Raw genomic sequence first — 18,353 nt, 5'->3', positions numbered from 1 at the left:
AGCTCATATTTGAACAGCTTCTGCCCAGAACATGTCCAGCTTTTAAGTGAGTGTGCTGTGGGCTCCCAGCATAGCTCCCGTGACAAACATTGCTTTCAAATCACAAGATCTCCTCAGAGCCTTGCTGGCATCCTCAGTTATACCCTCCCTGCTGCCTAACTTTAGCTCCCATCTGCACAGTCTTCCCAAGGCACCGTTAACAGGCAGAGCTCAGCAGAAACAGTGTCCCAAGCCCCACTTCTGGTTTTCCCATTCCTTAATGCCACTGGAGGTGGGAGAGTGCATCCTTCAACCAACCAGCGCTGTCACCACCATGGAGTTGCAGCTCTGCTCTAGGTTTCAACCAGAAAGAACCTAAGAGCAGATAGAAAAATGCAGGATCCACCAACAGGGGCTGAAGAAAGGGAATGGCAGGACTGGCAGCAGCAACGTTGCAGGTGGGTCTGTCACAGGATGCACCAGGGACACTGTTCACATAATCTGCTGACATGCTCATTCTACTCTGAGCCTTACCAAAGTCCCAGTGCAATAAAGAACCTCTCCTCCCACCCAATATTAACCCCAATCCTTCAGAGCCTCTCTCTGGGGATTCTGTCAGAGACATTTAATATCTCCGTCCCTCCCCCCCACTTGCTATTTCATTAGGGGACCTGGAACACTGCAGGATCTGAGAAAACACAGACCTTCCTCCCCACTTCCAAGCTCTGCCATCTCTCTGGTCTTGTGTCTCATGCCTAATCATGTACCTAAAGCTCTTCTCCCATGCAGAGCCTGAAGTGCTCCAAGCAATACAGCAACAGTATTTAGCAGCCCCTGACACAAAGCTCCATCTTTTGGACAACAGCTCCATGCTACCTATAGCCCAGAGGTCTTTTCCAGAATCATTATCCTGGACCAGCTGTCTTTGGGATTTACAGATCTGCATATATGGAAGACTGTTCCAGTAGTGACATCTTTTTACAGCAGTAGATCAGTGCTTGGGGCACTTAGATATCAATTTTGCCACTTAGACTCCAGGAGAACATGTGGCACCACAGTAGCTACACGGAAGCTGGCAGTAAGCTGGCATAATTGTCAGCAGAGCTGGATCACAAACTGTGACAGGAAGCTGTGCTGGAAAGAGCTTTGTGAGAATATGATCCTGCAGCAAAGCCAATTACTTTGCACCCTGAGTTGCTGTCTCACATCCACTGGGAGTGGAGGGCTGTCTTCAAGCAGTTGAGAACCTGGTTGATCCCACTCCCTCCTTGCTCCAACAGGGGCTCCAATGCACATCTTCTTCCAATCACTGTGGATCACAAGAGAAAAGCAGCCTCTTGAAAGCAGAAATTGCCTTTCAAGTCATAACAAAGCACCATGCTGGCTGCTTTACCCTAAAGGTGCTGCCAGCTTGTGATACAAAAACTCTCCTCTACCTATCCAGGATACCCAAACTCACAGCCTAATAGAGTTCATGCACCTCCTTCTCCAGGCAGGACCAGATCCCAGGAAATACTGCACTCATCCACAGACATCCATAATCATTCAGACAGCACAGAATACATGAAAGATACAGCTGGGAGATTCAGTTCTGGTCAGGTTCAGAAGGCTGCTGCAAAAAGTTGAGCCCTCTTAGATGTTCCTACAGAATCTCAATAAGTCACAGCAAGACCTTGGTGAGTGAGTTGCAGATCTTGCTTTTGCTCCTTGTTTGAATAAGTGGTATGAGAGCCAAGATCCCAGCAACTGCCTTCAACACAAAAGTGCCACAGCATCTACCCAGAAAGAGATACTCCAGACATACAAACTGTCTGAAAACAGGGCCAGTCTACTCTACCAGCGAATAACATCACAGCTCCTTTGGGACTTGAAACAAAACAAACACTCTCTTCTGTTTCCTGTCAGAGTTTTATTTAGCAAAATACAACTGTTTCAGCCCTGCTAAGTGCACTGCCTGACCTGATGGCCAGCTAGGGGAGGCATACACTGAAAGCAGGGCTGTCTCTGCCTTTTAGCTCAATTCTTTCTCTTGGCTGAAAAGAACAGCACAAGCAGCTGTCAAGAGAGCAAGCACAGGTGAAAAGGAGTCCCTGCTCCAGGCACCTTCCCTTCCGCCAAATCAGTGTACCCCACACACACACTTGCTTCACATGGCTCAGAGTTTGGCTGATCTCAACCTGACCAGCATACAAGCTGATAGGGCATTCTGGCTCAACCTGCCCCCCAAATGTGTCCACAGGAGAGTTTAAAAAAAAAAAAAAAAAAAAAAAAAAAAAAAAGAACAAAACAAAACAAGAACAGATAATATTACAAACCCTGACTTGCACAAAATAAAAAATGTAAAGGACAATTGGCCTTTATTTCCACTAAGGGGCAGATGAAGTTGAGAAAGCCTTGCCCCTTCTGGACTCTTTAACATAGCTTTCTGGCGGGCAAAGAATCTCTATAGAAGCCTTGGAGCCACTCTCACCTCTCCTGCCCTGCTTTTCCCTGAGCCAAGTGTCAACTTTGCTGAGTTGGGGCGACCACAAGCAGTTATGGTGCCCTTCACGAGGCCGTGAAGTCAAGGACGTGCAAGGCTGATGCCAGGGCAGCGTACAGATGGGTGGTACTGAAACGGAGGCAGTACACTGGGCTGCTGATGGGTGAAGACAGGTGAAAGCTCTGCAAGAAAACAGGAGTCAACTTTTCAAAGAAGAGGTCAGCCCACAGACCCCAACAGGTTTTTCAGGCCCAAATGGTCTGATGCCCTAGCAAAGCAGGAATAAAGGTTAGGCTCCCCATGGTGGATTCGCTCCAAAGACAGCTCAGCAGCCTCTGTCTCTTCTTTCAGAGAGACATGGGCACCTGGCTGCCAGAGGACAAGCCAGAAGCCCTGCTGCTGCCTGGCCTCCAACCAGCTCTCACCTGCAGGCACTGAGTCTGCCGCTTATCCCAGAGGCGCACCACTCCGTAGTAGGAAGAGCCGCTTGCAATCATATGGTTCCCATCAGTCCTTATGCAGTACAAGGCGCTGTCATGGGGCTCTTCCCACTCCCGGACACATTTTCTGCAAAGACAACACAAAACAGAGAGCAGCTGAGCCTCCACCACCCAGCACCCGGACTGGAACTGAGGTCCCATTTGCCTGAAGGAGCTAACCAAGCTGCAGACAAATCCCCAGGCACTGCACAAGGAGAGCCGAGGGGATCCTTGCACAGGCCCCAGATGCCAGCAGGGTAGGCTCACCTGGTGCTGGTCCGTATGTCCCAGTAGCGGATGTAAGTGTCGTACCCACATGAGAGGAGAAGGGAGGGAGTTTCATAGAAGACATCAAGCACTCCAGCTCCATGGTGAAAGTCAGTCCCTAAGCAGGTTAACAGCTGACCACTGCAATGAAACATAATTGAAGAATCATTCAGAGCAGAGAGCCCTTCCAGTCCCGCAGGCCCAGAGCAGAGATGTCACAGAAGTCTCCTAGATTTCATTTCTGTGATTTAACAGAACGCAACAGCGTGCACAGCTTTGCTCTTCCTCCTACAGCTTCTGCTACTGGTTGGGCTACAAACTGCCAAGGATAGTGACCAGGAGGAGTCACAGCTGGTCATGATAAGACATGAGCTAAGGTAGAGCTGACCCCTAGCAGCAGGGGATCATCTTCCTTGGGAAAAGTGACCAACACGCTGAATGATGAGGCTCAACTCCAGATAATCTGCAGCAGCCACTCCCCTGGTTGACTCCATCCCAGATTCTGTCCTTCAGTATACTGTGTGCTAGGGAATTTCCCAAAATCTTTGACATGCAACTCAGATCCACAGCCAAATCAGACTCTTGCCCCAGGTCACTGTGGTTGCTCTTCCTCACCTCGTTCCATTATGCTGCATGCTGTAAACACCTTATCTGGGGCTGAACATGACAGGCCAAGAGCAGCCATCCTAGGTATGCTCTGGAGACAATTTCCCAAAGGCTAGCCTCTCCCCTGCCCTTTTAAAATTCCTTGCTTGCTGTGGAAAAGCTAAAACAAAATCTCCATGAAGTTCAAAGCCAGATGCTTCGTGGCCATATCACTCATCTGCTTCTTCATGTTAAGGAGAAGCAGCTGCCTGGTGAGGGACCACTCTAAAAGGGGCTTCCCAGCAAGGCTGGGAGAAGTTTGAGGCCCTTCTCTTGGTCACGTGAAACTACACACTGCCTAGGGCACAGGCCACAGTCTGTCCCCAGTAACTCTCCGCCCGCCCCAGCAGCCAGCAACAGCTGTCCACAGCAGACTCTCAGGAACGGAGGGGACAATCTATCCAGCTGCTGGAGATGGCCACCTATTGCAAACCCTCCTTTTCTTCCTCCGCCTCCTCCTCACACCCTTTACATCAAACACGCTGGATACAATAAACCTCGAAGCACCTGCTTTTCCAACCCTGCCACACGGCCGCCCTCTCCAACAGGCCCTTGGTTCTCAGGACAATGAAGCGGTCCTGAAAGCCGACAGCACGAACCCCGCCGTGGGGTCACTCCCAGCATTTCCCACCATTATTTTGTTACTTTCTGCTCCTTGATCCAGCATCACACAGTTCTGAGGCACATCGCCAAATGCCTTAATTCTGTCTGTAATCTGGGCTAAAGCCCTCGTCGGGGGATAAAGACCACACAAAAGGAGAAATAGAGTCCCAGGAGATGTTAAAACAAGTAAACACCTTTGTGTCAGGAGACAGAAATCGCTGATAAAGCAGATTAGCGCCTCGAGCCCTGGTGTCCCCAGATCAGAAGGCGAGCCCTGGCCGATCTTTGCAGCCAGCACGCTTCTATGATCACAGAGCTGGCGGCATGCTGGGGCCAGCCTGTTTCCCCACAGTCACTCTCCAAAGAGCAGATTATGTAGAATAACAATTTCTTTGTGGCTGTGTAATTCCCTCCGTGACCGTGGCTGTGGGCAGCTACATTGGCCCTTGATGCCAGGGCCCTAGCAACCATTTAGAGAGGCCAACCAGCCCTAGCAATGGCCCCCCCATGCAAACCTCTCGGACAAGCTTTAACATCAAGTGCATGAATTAATCCCCCCCAACACGAATCCAGGGGTGCTGGCTTATTGGACTTTGTATTTCTCCAGGCAAGGGATCGAGGGGATTCCAGGCATCAGGCCTTTGCAACCTTCTCACAATACGTTAACCCTTGGAGAGTTACTTGCAGACCAACCTAGCTGCAACTCTGCACCTGCACCTGTAGATCTGGAGGTCGAACATTCACAGTCTGAGCTGAAGTAGATGTGTCCTCCAGTTTCTCCACAGGGTGTGGCAGGTTTGGGCATCTGAGCTCTGGCACTGCCCTGCCCCTCCAAGTGCACTGATCCACTCCATCTGCCATTCTGCACAGTCAGCAGGACAGACAGACAGGCCCATTGCTGTTCTCAAGGCCTCCACACAACCTGTTCAATCCTATGAGCTGTATGTGTGGACACGTGTCAGAAGACACGCATAAGAGGAGGCAGCTGCTCTGTCAATCATGAGTCCTTGGTCTACCTGCAAGAAGCAGAAGACAGACTGCCCAACCTCTGCTAGCTGCCAAAGGAAAAGCAGGGAGCAGCTCATAGGAAATGAGCTGTTTCAGTGGATGTGCACAGACAATTTTGCCCAGCAGCACATTTAGTGAATGTGTGCTACCTGGCTGACACTTGTTTGTGCTATTTACCCTCCATTGTTTTTCCCTACTAATACACTTTTAATATGCAAAGTGCTCAGATGAGAGAGGCACTGTGCTAAGGAAAGGTAGCAGGATGCTGAATAACATCCAGGGATCTTTTACATGCTGGGGACCTCTTCTTCCTCTCAGGTACCTTAAATGGATCTCCTCATATGCTCCCACCTCTGGCAAGCTCCCATTACATCCAGAGTGAGCCTGGCCACACAAATGCTTGTCTCCTGTGTCCCCAGACCAGGCTTCAGGCTGCAGTGCTGCAAGGCAGCAGCAAATTTTAATGTCAGGCTGGTAATGTTTCCAAATGAAAAAAAAAAAAAAAAACAGTATCAAACCATCAAGGAACCCCAGAGAGAAACCAGAGTCTGGATTCCTGCTTTCCTGTGCTGTGCTGAGCACCACCTAGTTGCCTTGCTCTAGTGTTTCACCATGCCTTCGCACCTCACCACAAGTGGTACCCAAGCACCTCAGCAATTGGAGTTCCTCCAATTCCCTTCCAGCCTAGACAACAGAAAAGAAAACAAACAAAATGCCCACCAGGATTAGTTTTCCTTAGTGGGCAGAAAAGCAGCACAGATGCATACAAGTCACTTTGCAGCAAGGAAACCTTGTTTTGCTTGTTTGTTAATCAGTTCAATCCTCCTGACCCAAGAACAGGTCAGCCAAGACAGCTTTCAGCTGGGAGGTCCAGCCCCTACTTACAGCAGGAGCCCTTTAGCAGTTCACAGAAGCAACACATTAGTTGCTACAGTGAAAAACTTACAACCTGACACCAGGGGAAAATCATACTGTCTTGCACACTGGGCACATAAACCAGAAAGAGCTAAGCTTTGGCATGGGTACACTAAAATAAATAAAGATGCTGCATTATGTGATTAATATTTCTCCCATTTTTCAGCAAATTGTATGACTCTGGGCCAGCAGTTCCAGGAAGCAGGCCACCATGCTGAGCTAGCCCTATATCCTCCAAGCATATCCTCTGCCATGCTGAGCCTTTGCTGGGAAGGAAATGTTCTGCAATCACAGGTGTACCAGTCTCAGAATCACAAGTTAGTGCCTACAGATTTCTTCAGTCTTCATTATCCCAACTGCTCCCTGCCTTCAAAACCCATTCCCCAACAGCTTCCACTTCCTATGGGGCAAAACCCACAGCTGCTCTCTGAAAACCCAAAAATGATCAGGATGACCTATGAAGGTGTAATAAAGCAAGCAGTAGATACACCAGCACATTGCCAATAGTTCTCTAACAACTTATTTGGGCAGCGGACACCTACTCAAAGAGGCACAAAAAAAGACCACAGAGTTGAAATAAACTACAGCCTCCCAAGCAAAAGTGATCATTTGCATGACCGTAAGAACTCAGGATTTCCCTGAGACCTTTCTGACATCCGGAGCTCTGAAGAAGTCTGCAGCTGCCTACCTGCACTGTGTCCAATTGCCTCAGGTCTATGCCAGCTATCTCTGATGTACATGAACTACAACCCAAAAGCTGGGTTGAAACAATGCACAGTTTTCTCCCCACCCTACATTTTTGTCAAACTTGATTCACTAGCATTGATATTACACAAATACGCAGCAAACAAGTTTAGTATTAAATGCATTCTAGGAAACTGTTGAATTCAGAACATCTGTTGAAAACAGATATGCCTGAATTTGAGGACATAACTCACTCACTCTGGAAACCTCATCTGTGAGCTGCGACTATCCATCAGAGAGGAGAAGCCATTGCACATAAGTAGGCCAAAACCAAGCACTGCTCTAGACACATATTTTAGCATCAAAATCTACTTCCAGCAAGCCAGCTGGGAAGCATTCACTTAAATAAATAAATAAATACTGAAAAGTGCACTGTTCTATTCAAAACAGTGGGATATTTAAATAGGGTATCAAACAGAGAAAGGAAACAAAACCCATTTAAGGACAATTATCTGGAGTGCAGCATTTGTACAACCCCTGTCATCCAATTTGGAGAGAACACCAAAATCAAAGGGAAGGGCTAAACTGTCATCTCTTCCAGGTGCTTTGCAACTGGGACTAGGATACTCAAGGGATGCAGCAGGTTATGCCAAGAAGAGAAAGGCTTGGTTAAGCAACATCTATAAATACACACAGGGAGAAACACAGCTATTTGGCAAAGCTGTTTTTCACAGAGTTATCCGACCCCAAGATTACTTCGGCACTAGGCCAAGGTTACTAATTCCTGCAGGGAGGTATGGATAGGACTGGGGAATTCTGGGGTTGACCTCCATGTGAAATGGCTCTGAGATGCCATTATAAGTGACTTTAAGTGATTTTCAGGAGAAATGCCTCTCTCAGCTTCCCCAGCACAGCTGAAGAGCCTTGAGGCAGTAGGGGGGAATGACACCAACGATGGTTTGAGATTGTGTTGGGGGGGAAGAGACAGAAGAGGGAGTTTTGCCTTCTTTTCTTCTGCTTTCTCTGAATTGGCCCACACACGCTTTAAATGGTCCAATAAAAAGATACAATTTCTTTACCTTTCCAGCTCGGGGACCCTGTGAGTTTTTGTTGTTCGGGTTCCCGTAAGGTTAAGTTCAGAGGATAAACTGACACGCTGGGCTATGGGAAAAAGCCAGTTTCTTCAAATAAAGCCACAACGGTGCAAAAGAGACCCTGCTGGGGCTTTTATTTGGGAAAACAAACAGAAATGGCACCAAGCCCTTCTGCTTTACAGACCAATTTAACTATAAAACCAATGTTCTCCCTCTCGGGGGTGAGGAGGGTAGAGAGACAGGACATGACAATAGTCCAAAACCTTGGGGGGAGAAAAAAAAAGATAGGACAAAAAAAGGTTGTCTGTCCCCTTTTCTTTCTTGTCCATGGCTCCTTTTCTCAGCACACGTGTGTTCTTGTAAAAACGATTAGATTGCAATTTGTATAACATGGTGACCCCCAAATTCAGACATTTAACCCCTTTTCTCTGCAAAGAATGTCAAGAATGTCTTCTCTGTCTTTCTTTCCAACGGGAGGAGCAGGGGGGAATTCTCTCAAACTGTGATTTCTTGAGGGAAGAGAAAAAGAAGAAGGCAAGGAAAAGAAGCAGGGAATTCTCAAAGCCTCTCGCCTTTCGCCCCACTTGTGTGGGAACAGGCGGCTGCATTGCTCCCTTTCTGGACTGAGCTCTGCAGGTCTCCTTTAGTGGGGAGACAAAAAAAATGGAGAGTCCAAATCAAAACAAAGCCATCTGTTTAAATGAGCTACCACTAGCCAGTGGCAGAGGGGGTTCCTCATTCACTCCTTCCCATTCTTCTCTCTTGCCTCTGTTGATTCTCTCTCAACCCAGGGAAAAATAAAGATTGCTTTTGCTTTGGCTCAGAGGGATGAAACTGATTGATGCGTTTGGAGTGTCCAGCCCCCACCCGCACTCTCCAATTGTTCAGAGCCTTGTAAAGTTGTCATAAATACGCCTGAACAGGAGTGCAAAGGCCACAGCATGCCCTGGACATGCAGCATCCAAAGGGCAGGAGCTGGCCTCACGCTCAACCGCAGTGCGAGAGAATCACAACTGCAGTGGGGATAAAAGGATCTTGGATAAACACCTGTACGTTCTTCCTCTTACAAGGGTTTTACTTTTAGGTTAAGATGCACCAGAGTCCTCTTAACAAAAGGAAGGCAGAAAATGTCCAGCTTACGTGAAAAACGTTGAGAAAAATGATGTTAACAAGAAAAAAGAAAATCAGTGAAGAACCACAAGACCCAAAACTGATTTGAGAATGCATGCGTACCGCAGGAAATACATTGCGCAAGCAGATCAGACAGGGGTTATTCATTATAAACCAAGAGACAGTGCTCTGACCACAACAAAACTGCTAAGAGGAGCACTCATTCAGGAGAGAGCTACTTAAGAGGCACCCTATAGCAGTGAGCCTCTTCCAGCACTGGCTCAAGTAGTTGGCTGTTGGAGGCGTCCTGCCTCCAACAAGGTCTGAGATCTCAGAGCAAGGGAAACTAATCCCACAGTTCAGAGCTGCAGAACTGGGGCAGGAATTTCATTGCTGCCTTGTCAAAGGATTAATTCATGCCTGAAGGCAAGAGAACAGTTTGCCTCTAGTCTTGCTTCTCAAGTCACAAGCAGGAGCAGTTCCCAAGAAGAGGGACCTGCTCTTCCTTTGCCTAGATCTATAGCTGAGCTCCCCGTTCTCCTGAGCTTACTGCAGAAGGAATGGCTCTGAGCACCAAATTAGAAACACGATAGTCATTGTGCCAAACTAATTTAATGTGAACAGATCAAGAAAGGGTGCGCCTGAAGACTAGAATGTCCCTATGATAGACCTCAGACTGTCACCTCACAAACCCTTTTCCCTTGAATTTCAGGAAGGCACAACACTTCTGTTCCCACTTAACCAAAGTACATATTAATGGGAATACTCAAAACTGATGCTTCAAAAAGAGTAAACAAAGCCATGTGAGGAGGGGAAGAGGAAACAGCACAGCAGTAAATAAGCAGGATTGCTCCAGAGGAAGAGAATAAGCAGCTATCTGAGGAAGGGCAGTTACCTGTGGATCATCCCATTGCTGAGAGGAGGCAGTCGAAGGTTCACATTTGCTTTCACTTATCTGAGGCAAGCACAGCTCAGAAAGCAGTTTAGCTCACTGTTGGACAAGTTTTGAATCACTTACTGTGATTTAAGGACTTTGTTCAGCCAAGACAGAGATGCTGACAAAGAAATTCAAGCCTAAAAAGAACGTGGTGCCTTTTTCACACAAAACCTGGAAAGAATGTTTTCATCAAGAAAGATTATTTGTGTGATAAATCCATCGAAAAGCAGGGCAGGAGAAGAGATTCTTCATCTACAGTGTGGTACTGTCATTCTTCTGTCCCCCAAATCCCGTGAATCTATTATAAGTGCCAGAATATTTCCTACCACTCATCTTTCCTGGTCCCACTGAGATATCCATCGACTACTCTGTGACTAAATAAATCCAGTTTTAATGCCTGGATGAAGCAGACTCCCCACCCTTTTTGGATACAGTTACCTTTCCTTTTGATTTAGGAACTTCAGTTCTGAGTCTGTTTGCTCCCCTTCACCCAAACCTCTGTCATTAAATTGGAATCATACAACATCCCGAGCTGGAAGTGACCCATAAGGATCATCGAGTCCAGTTCCTGGCTCCACAGAGGACCACCCAAAATCCAAGTCCTATGTCTGAGAACACTGTCCAAACACTTCTTGAACACCAGCAGTTCAGTGCTGTGATCACTGCCCTAGGAAGCCTCTTCCTTGCCCACCACCCTCTGGTGCAGAACCTTATCCTATTTCTCAGCCTGACCCTCCCCTGACGCAGCTCCATGCCATTCCCAGAGAGTGGGTGTCACTAGAGAGCAGAGATCAGCGCTGCCCCTCTGCTCCCCTGTGAGGAGCTGTAGAGGGTCTCAAACTTGTTTAAACCTTGAAGTTAAAAGCTCTGAAGAGAGCACTCTTCTACAGAACTCACTTTAGAACATGACAGTTGTACATTTTAGACCAAGCTTCTATAAAAAAAGCTTCTGATAAAATACTTAGTACATTTTATAACCAAAAGCTACTCCTGCAGATCTTCATTTCATTTACTTACTTCCATGCGTAGAAAATCTGAGTATGATAAGACACAAAGACAAGAAGGACTGAATTTGAACAGGAAAGCACCAGCAGCAATCGGATTCTACCATTAGCCCCCAGACAGCTTACAAACCTCATATGGCAGTCAGGAAAAGAATTCAGCCCTTAAACCCACCAAGTACACAATGGAGCCAGGACCAAAGTCTGCTTTGGGTCCATGCTTGCAGGGCCTAGCACTTATGGTGCACAGTGCACAACGAGTGCTACATAGCAGGCAGCTGTCACATTACACTTGCTGCTTAAGAACAGCACAGGGAGCAAAAGCTTTAAAGCTCTCCCTCCTTGTTGACAACTGTGCTCAGGTTCCTTCACTCAATTGGTTTAAGAGCCACCAAAGTGGATGCAGATCAACATACGCTGAGATTTGAGAGACAGCAACTAATTCTTGCCCACCCTACTTCACAGACAGACGCAACCTAGCAAGTGTCCCATGGAAACACATACCAGAGATCAAGCAGCAGCAAGCTCACACAAACTTCAGCCAGCTGCTTAGGCTGGTAATGCTGGCTCTTACAGGGAAAGACCACAGTGCAATAGCATGGGAGGCAAATACGGATTACCAACCTGCTCAGAAGCCCACCCCTCTGCTGAGGGCACCAGCCACACACCTGAATCTCTCTTCTCCTCCACTCCCAAGCCACTTTCAGGAATTCTCTACCTCCCACCACCCCAAAACATGCAGACATCAAAGGCACCTGCCTTGAACACCTGAAGACCAGGGGAGCCTGACGGTCAAGAAATGAAACTCTGTATCTTCCCTTTCCACGCACTCTCTGTCTTTTTCCCCCCATCCCTTTGAAAAAGGTGGCAGAGATAAATGGAGAACAAAGAAACAAGAAAAAGCCACAGCTCTGGCCCACACCCTGCCTATTACTTAAGGGGGAAGGAACTCTTCCGAAAGAGGAGGAAAAAAATGTGCTCAGACACAATGGCTCAAAAGGCCAGGCAGCAAACCGGGCCACTTTGTACTGCTAACAAGGGAAACCTAATTACAGGAAGAGGGCAAAGAGGGACAGATAAAAGGGATACAAAATTTCAACATCTGTTGCCATAAAGGGACAAGAAGTGGGGAAACGCGAAGTGTCAGTTTGGTGTCAGTGACGGCGTAAAGCTACTTTCAAAGGGCTCAGGAGAGGGAGAAAAACTGAACGAGAAATTAGAGGGCTCTTAAAAAAAAGAAAAGAAAAGAAAAAACACACCCAAAAAAACAAGAAACCACTCTAGCAAAAATGCTTTCAAAAGAAGGGAGGAGATGGACAAAGAGTGGATATTTAAAAGGTAGAGGATCTGGGGTGGTTTGCAGGGCACAGTTAACATTGCCTGAGTTTACACAAAGGCTCTTCTGCCCTGTGCCTGTCACACTGTGTCACAGGAAAGGACGAGGCAGGATTTGTGCATTCCAAGTGTTTACAGCATGAGTGCTGCCATACTGCAACGCTGGTCCATTTCAAACATCATTAGCATAACAGCTCCACTCCAAGAGCTGCTGCAAAGTGACATTTAGAGTACCCTGCCTTGAGAAGGAGCATCTCTGAGGAAGGGGCATTTGTCTTTCTGCACGTAAAGACATGCAGACAACCATGACAGACTGGGGAGCAACAGCACGCTGTGGGCAAACGACAAATGCTGACTTTGGGCTGTTTCCAGCAGTGCCACCCTTATCTCCCAGGGAGTTAGTTTAGACTCCCAAAGGAGATTGGACATGGGAAGAGAAGGACGAACAGAATCTGAAGAAAATTTCTTTCTCTCTTGCCTGCCATTAATGGTCTCTCTCGTGCTAAGCCACACACTAGCACTGGCAGATGAGACAGGAAGGTCTGAGAAGAGAAAGGCAGGTGCACTTCCAGAGGGAGCAGAGGTGCAGGATCAGAAAGAGAGGCAGCTGCCCCCATATCCCTCACGGGTGCAGAAAGGCAGAGGAACTTGCAAGAGGCCCAGAAATCAGCAAGACCTGATGCTTGCAAGGACACAGGCTGGTATCCAGTGGCCTATATTGCTAATAGTTCTCCTTTCCTGTACAGACCTCTAATCATCTAAGTTATTCACAGCCCCCTCAACAAACACACCTTGATCCTGAGTAGCAATAAGTGTACAGCAGCTTCCCCACATCTAAAAGCGATCAGGCGGCACAATGTAGCATCTGTGGGATATGTCCTCCAGAGGTGTAGCTAGTCAGCTTCAAAAGCAAAAGCAAAAAAAAAAAAATCCTCCTTCATTACAGGAGAAAGGGCCAGGTGTAGCAGCAGCTGGAATTTCAACCATCAGAGAGACAGTGCCTTGGCATTACGCGGTCATTCCCCTGCTTTAGACTCCCTTTGACAATTGCTTGTTGCTGCCTGTTCTGGCTTTGATCCAACGCCATCATAAGCAGAGTTAGAAATGAAAGACAGTTGTGGGGGTGGGATGCAGCAAGAGGCATTTCCTTTCCCCACGAAAAATTTCTTTGCCTCTAAACCCAACCAACCTTTCTCAATGCCCAGGACATGTTTCCAGGTGAAGACATTAACCCTTTTCTCTCAGAGGGGCCCCAGGGTCAGGGAACAGCAAAGGTCATAAATACGAAAATACACCATGACCAACAGCTACAAGCACCAGCCAAGGACTTATCTGGCCTGGAACTAAGAAGATCAGTACACAAAAGGTTATTTAAGCTTTAAATCCTTTTGTAGCATGTTCCATCTCTCAGCTGTTGGAGAAAAAGACCACCTACCCAAGGGAAGAGAATACCACAGACATCGCACACACCACCATGCACCAGCTACATAAACTGAGTGAGGCCTTGAACAGCACCAAATACCAACACAGTGCTAAGGATCCTGTAGTTTTAAAGAACGTATCTTAAGCATCACCCTCCCCTGCATCATTGCATCATTTTTTGATAGAGAAGTTGCCTGAATTCTGCTCTTAGCATTATGTCCTTGCCATGTTCAGCCTCAGGTCAGACTCTGCAGGTCAGACTCTGTCCCTTCATGACCATAAGGAAAGGGTAAACACCTAACTAGGAGGCATAGTCTGGTTTCATCTATATGACATTAGTTGGACACACGGGACACAGGAGGAGTCTTTCGGTCCTGGGTAGCTCAAAGATTTTGTGTTTCCACACCTTATCCCTAGTTCAGCAGTGTTCAGCAGGAAGACAATATGCACAAGCTCCGAGGGAAGAAATCAGCACTTGCCTTCAACATTGCTACTAGCAGCTACTGGAAGCTTTGAGAAACAGTCAAAAGCTTTGCTGGAAAGAACAGTTTATGGAGATCTTCAAGGACAACTCCATATTCCTCAGTTTCCCAGCAGTACTTCCCACCCAGCCTCCTGCCCTGCACGTGCTGATGAGACTTCCAGCTCACGCACAGATCCCCAGGGAGGAAAAGCCCCAGTGGCATGGTGCATTCCAGCTGTGACAGGCGAAGAGGGAAGAATAAGTTTGACACTGCAGCCATTGCAACAGAGGCCCAGTGGCCTAGATTGCCTTGGCTTTTTTATTTGCCTGTCACTCAGGCTTTGACATTATTGAAAGATCAAACTCCGTTGTGCCTGTTCATTACCTTAATCCTATTTTCTACACAGCTTTATTATCTCTTCAGGCTTCCTTGGGAAAGCCTGTCAAAGAGGCTGGGGCAGGGGAGAGGGTTGCCAACCTCCTCACTCCTGTCAGATGCCTCTATTGAAGAATCATCAGCAGATTTGATGGGCAGGGGTATCACAGTGCAGCCTGTACCATTCTGGAGCACACCAAGGACACCACTGGATTAGGTAACCAAGAAACATTTGCCACAGCTAAAACACTAGGGCTGTCTTTCCCACTCTAGCCCAGCCTTTACAGGATGCATCTTTACTTTTATTACTTCAGAGAAAAGGAAACAAACTGTTTTGTATTTATATCCGATGTAATTGACTCAGACAATCTAAATTATCTAAGCTATAGGTTAGCAGACAATTGTCCTCAGACCAGCTCTGAATCCACATCCATCTCCTTCTACCCTCCTTTTCCCAAATACAGCCCTGGTGACACCCCTTGGGCCCCTTCTGTCACTGCTCCCCTCCCAGACCTCACCAGCTCTCCTCAATCCTGACAGCACTGCCTTGGTAATCTGTGCTGTGCCACTCCTACGCAGAGCATACCAGTTCTGGAAAGCTGAGCTGCCGTTCAATAATCCTGCCAAATATTTGCTATCTGTCCATCATTACACAAAGACCCTCAGGCTAACAGTTTCAAATTTGTCAGCAGTTGAGACTCACATCAGGATTTGAGCCCAACATTTCCCCAGTCATTAAGGTCAGCACCTTTACCAGACAGGAACCACTCAGTGGCCCCAAACCAGAGGCCACAGCAATTAACCTCCAATGCTTATTAAGACAGAGAGAAGACAACATGCCTAAGTCACTTCAGTAGATAACCTGTCGCCACCCTCACCTTCCTGAGCTGCCAGAAACACCAGCCAGGAAAAGATGGCTGTAGAGCCTGCATTCATATTTGGCTTCTCAGCATCACGGACAAGTTTGCACACGGAAGGACACAGGGTCACTTCTCTCCCCTCTGCTTTGGACTGATGCATCAACTGAGATGGATGCAAAGGAAGGTGTAATGGGAATATTCTGACTGTATATGGATCATGAGAAGAAACCAGATACAACAAGAGCATCTTCATTAGATATCAAGGATTACTGTGCCATTCAGTCTGGCCTTGAATGTCATATTTAAACATCTCTTGCCCACACAAACCAAAGGAATGATCCTATGGCATCTTCCATTTCCTATTGATATTCGCTCTCCCTTGCCAATTCCTTTCCCATTACCTGGATGCTCACTCACCTCTCAAAGTCCCAGATTCTCAGAGGTGACGTGTGTCCACAGCAGGCCGTTCCTGTCACAAATGAGCTGTTTAAAAACAAGCAAACAAAAACAATTACCAATCCTTAAGTTATGAAGAAAGAGTGTGAGCAAGACAGAGAAAATGGGCTACAGGGCACACTTTGAATTTTGGCTTGAGACTATTTCAATGTGTTCCACTGCATTTCACAAGGGCAGGTTACAGTGAGAGGTGCTCTGAAGCTCTGTCAGCGTAGCTGGGCTGAGCTTCCCAGATGCAGTGGTCACAATTGCAGAGAACTGGCAGGACATAAAGATGTATTTGCATGTGTGGATGGAAAGCCTAAACCAGGAGCAGCTGTAAATTGCAAAGACATTTTCAAAACAGCACATACTTGGGACATTTCATATATAGTCAAGGCTATAACCTGCAGAAAAACCCCATGGAAAATTCCCCATTACTTTTCAATTCATGTCTTGTGCCTGTGTGCTGGCAGCTTCCCAGCACAATCATGAATTGGCCACAGCATCACAGACCTAACAAACCGCAGAATAGAGGTCTCCAGTCCAGCGCCTGCTCAAAGTGAGGCCAATTTCAAAGCTGGATCAGGACGCCCTCTCTAGTACTCAACACTCTCTGCTAGAGGCAGCAATATTTGGCTTAGTTCACACTTTCCAGCAAGGTCCGTTACAAAGCCCTCTTGGGTGATGCCATGTCCCTGCTGCATATGCTGAGTCCAGAGACTGGCTAACAGCCACTGGCTTCAAATTAATTGATAAGAGAGGATCAAATCTCCAAATTCAAGCAGCAGAAACATGGGTGCTGCAGCTATCCACATCACACTGCTTGTTTTGTGCCAGCTTCCAATACTCAGTGTAAAGAAGAGAAACAGGCTTATACAAAGATTCCTAAGTAAGCTATAAATGACCTCTCACAAAGCCACATTTATTACAGCTACTGAGAATAAAATGTCAAAACTATGTTTAAGTCACTGTAATGCGGATAGCACAAATGCAGGAAGTGTGGCCTGCTGTCATGAAAAGCCAGCTTGCTGCTTTGCCTAAACATCTTTAACATGACATAGGGGATGACAGCTCAGAGAAGAAAGAAAAATAAGGAAATAAATACATAATGTTTGCAAAAATAGCAGTTTTAAAACATTTCATTGATTCTTCCTTTGAAAATCAAAAGGTGTCTCCATGCCTCTAATGTAGCAGGAATGGATTCTTCCACGGACTGTGACTTCTGTGAGAAGCACTCCTACCGGCATTATGTGGCATCCAACAGCAAACATGCACTCAACTTGAACAAAGCCAGAGTAGAGCCATGTGAAAGAAGGGCAAGAACTCAGCACTTTTTCTACTTCCAGCTCCATGTTTTAACTGAGCAATTGCTTTTTCCAAGTCATAGAATTATTAAGATTGGAAAAGACACTTAAATCATCTAGTCACCTCACCATCACCATGCCCATTAAACCACGTCCCTCTGAGCCCAACTCCTCATTCCTTGAACACCTCAGGGATGGTGACTCCACCACCTCCCTCGACAGCCCGTTCCAATGTGTAATAATTCTTTCTTAAAATAAATCTTTCCTAATATCCAACCTGAAATCATAGGGCTGAAGCAGCACTGCCAAGTATGCTGAGCAGACGATGAAGACAGCTATCACCTGCAGCATTCTGCATTTGGAAACAGGGTTTCTACTCAATACCTGCCTTCCCTCCACCAAGAATGAGCCATTTCCCTCTTGCAAACGTCTCCTGTCTCAGAGGAAACAAGCCAAAAAGACTCACTCTGACAGCTCACGAGCCATACCCCATGTCTGGAAAGCAGCACTTAGGTCAGGGAGTCCCTCATCTACAAAGCTAGGTGTTGGGTTCTGTCCCTCCCTTCCCAAGCATAATCCATTAATAACTACTAAAGCCAATTACCGTGGTTAGAAACATAATAGCAGTCAGGGAGTCAGTCAAGCAGGCAATTGGGTGCTTAAGATTTTTCTTTTGGGGGACAAACTGACTTTGTCCCAGCAGAGAACGCCCTCACGTGGGAGACAGACCCCTTTGTGCAAAAGGTATGCAGCAAGGCTTTGATGGTTGTCACAGGTCTAAATTAGCATGGAGGCACACCAACAGGGAGAAAAAAGTGGGAGGAACGGCAAGGTCTAATCCCTGCTCATGCTGTCAGTCCTGGACTTCAGCTTTCCCTCCTCAGTTCTTCCCCAACCCCCACCCCACCCAAAAAAATAGTATTAGATGAAGAGATTTCTCTTCAGCATCAC

The 18,353-nt window shown here is 47.0% G+C and overlaps 1 protein-coding gene across 4 annotated transcripts in view; it reads right to left on the bottom strand.

Annotated features, from left to right (window-relative positions):
• Nucleotides 1-18,353, bottom strand: part of POLL (DNA polymerase lambda) — an 80,127-nt gene that overhangs the window by 19,021 nt on the left and 42,753 nt on the right. For 2 of the 4 annotated variants that reach the window (XM_046943106.1, XM_046943107.1), the window contains exon 1: nt 1,161-2,225. Coding sequence is in view for 2 of the 4 variants with exons in the window: in XM_001233792.6 (XP_001233793.4) it covers nt 2,527-2,643; nt 2,887-3,028; nt 3,208-3,348; nt 16,078-16,143 (466 nt within the window). In the remaining 2 variants the exon portion in view is untranslated. Of the gene's footprint in view, nt 1-1,160; nt 2,644-2,886; nt 3,029-3,207; nt 3,349-16,077; nt 16,144-18,353 lie in introns of those variants that run through there. The other 2 variants (XM_001233792.6, XM_046943105.1) reach the window with 2 other exon arrangements.

This window comes from Gallus gallus, chromosome 6, assembly GCF_016699485.2.
Source record: "Gallus gallus isolate bGalGal1 chromosome 6, bGalGal1.mat.broiler.GRCg7b, whole genome shotgun sequence".
NCBI classification, from domain to species: Eukaryota; Metazoa; Chordata; class Aves; order Galliformes; family Phasianidae; genus Gallus; species Gallus gallus.
This window is presented reverse-complemented; position numbering and strand designations above follow the sequence as displayed.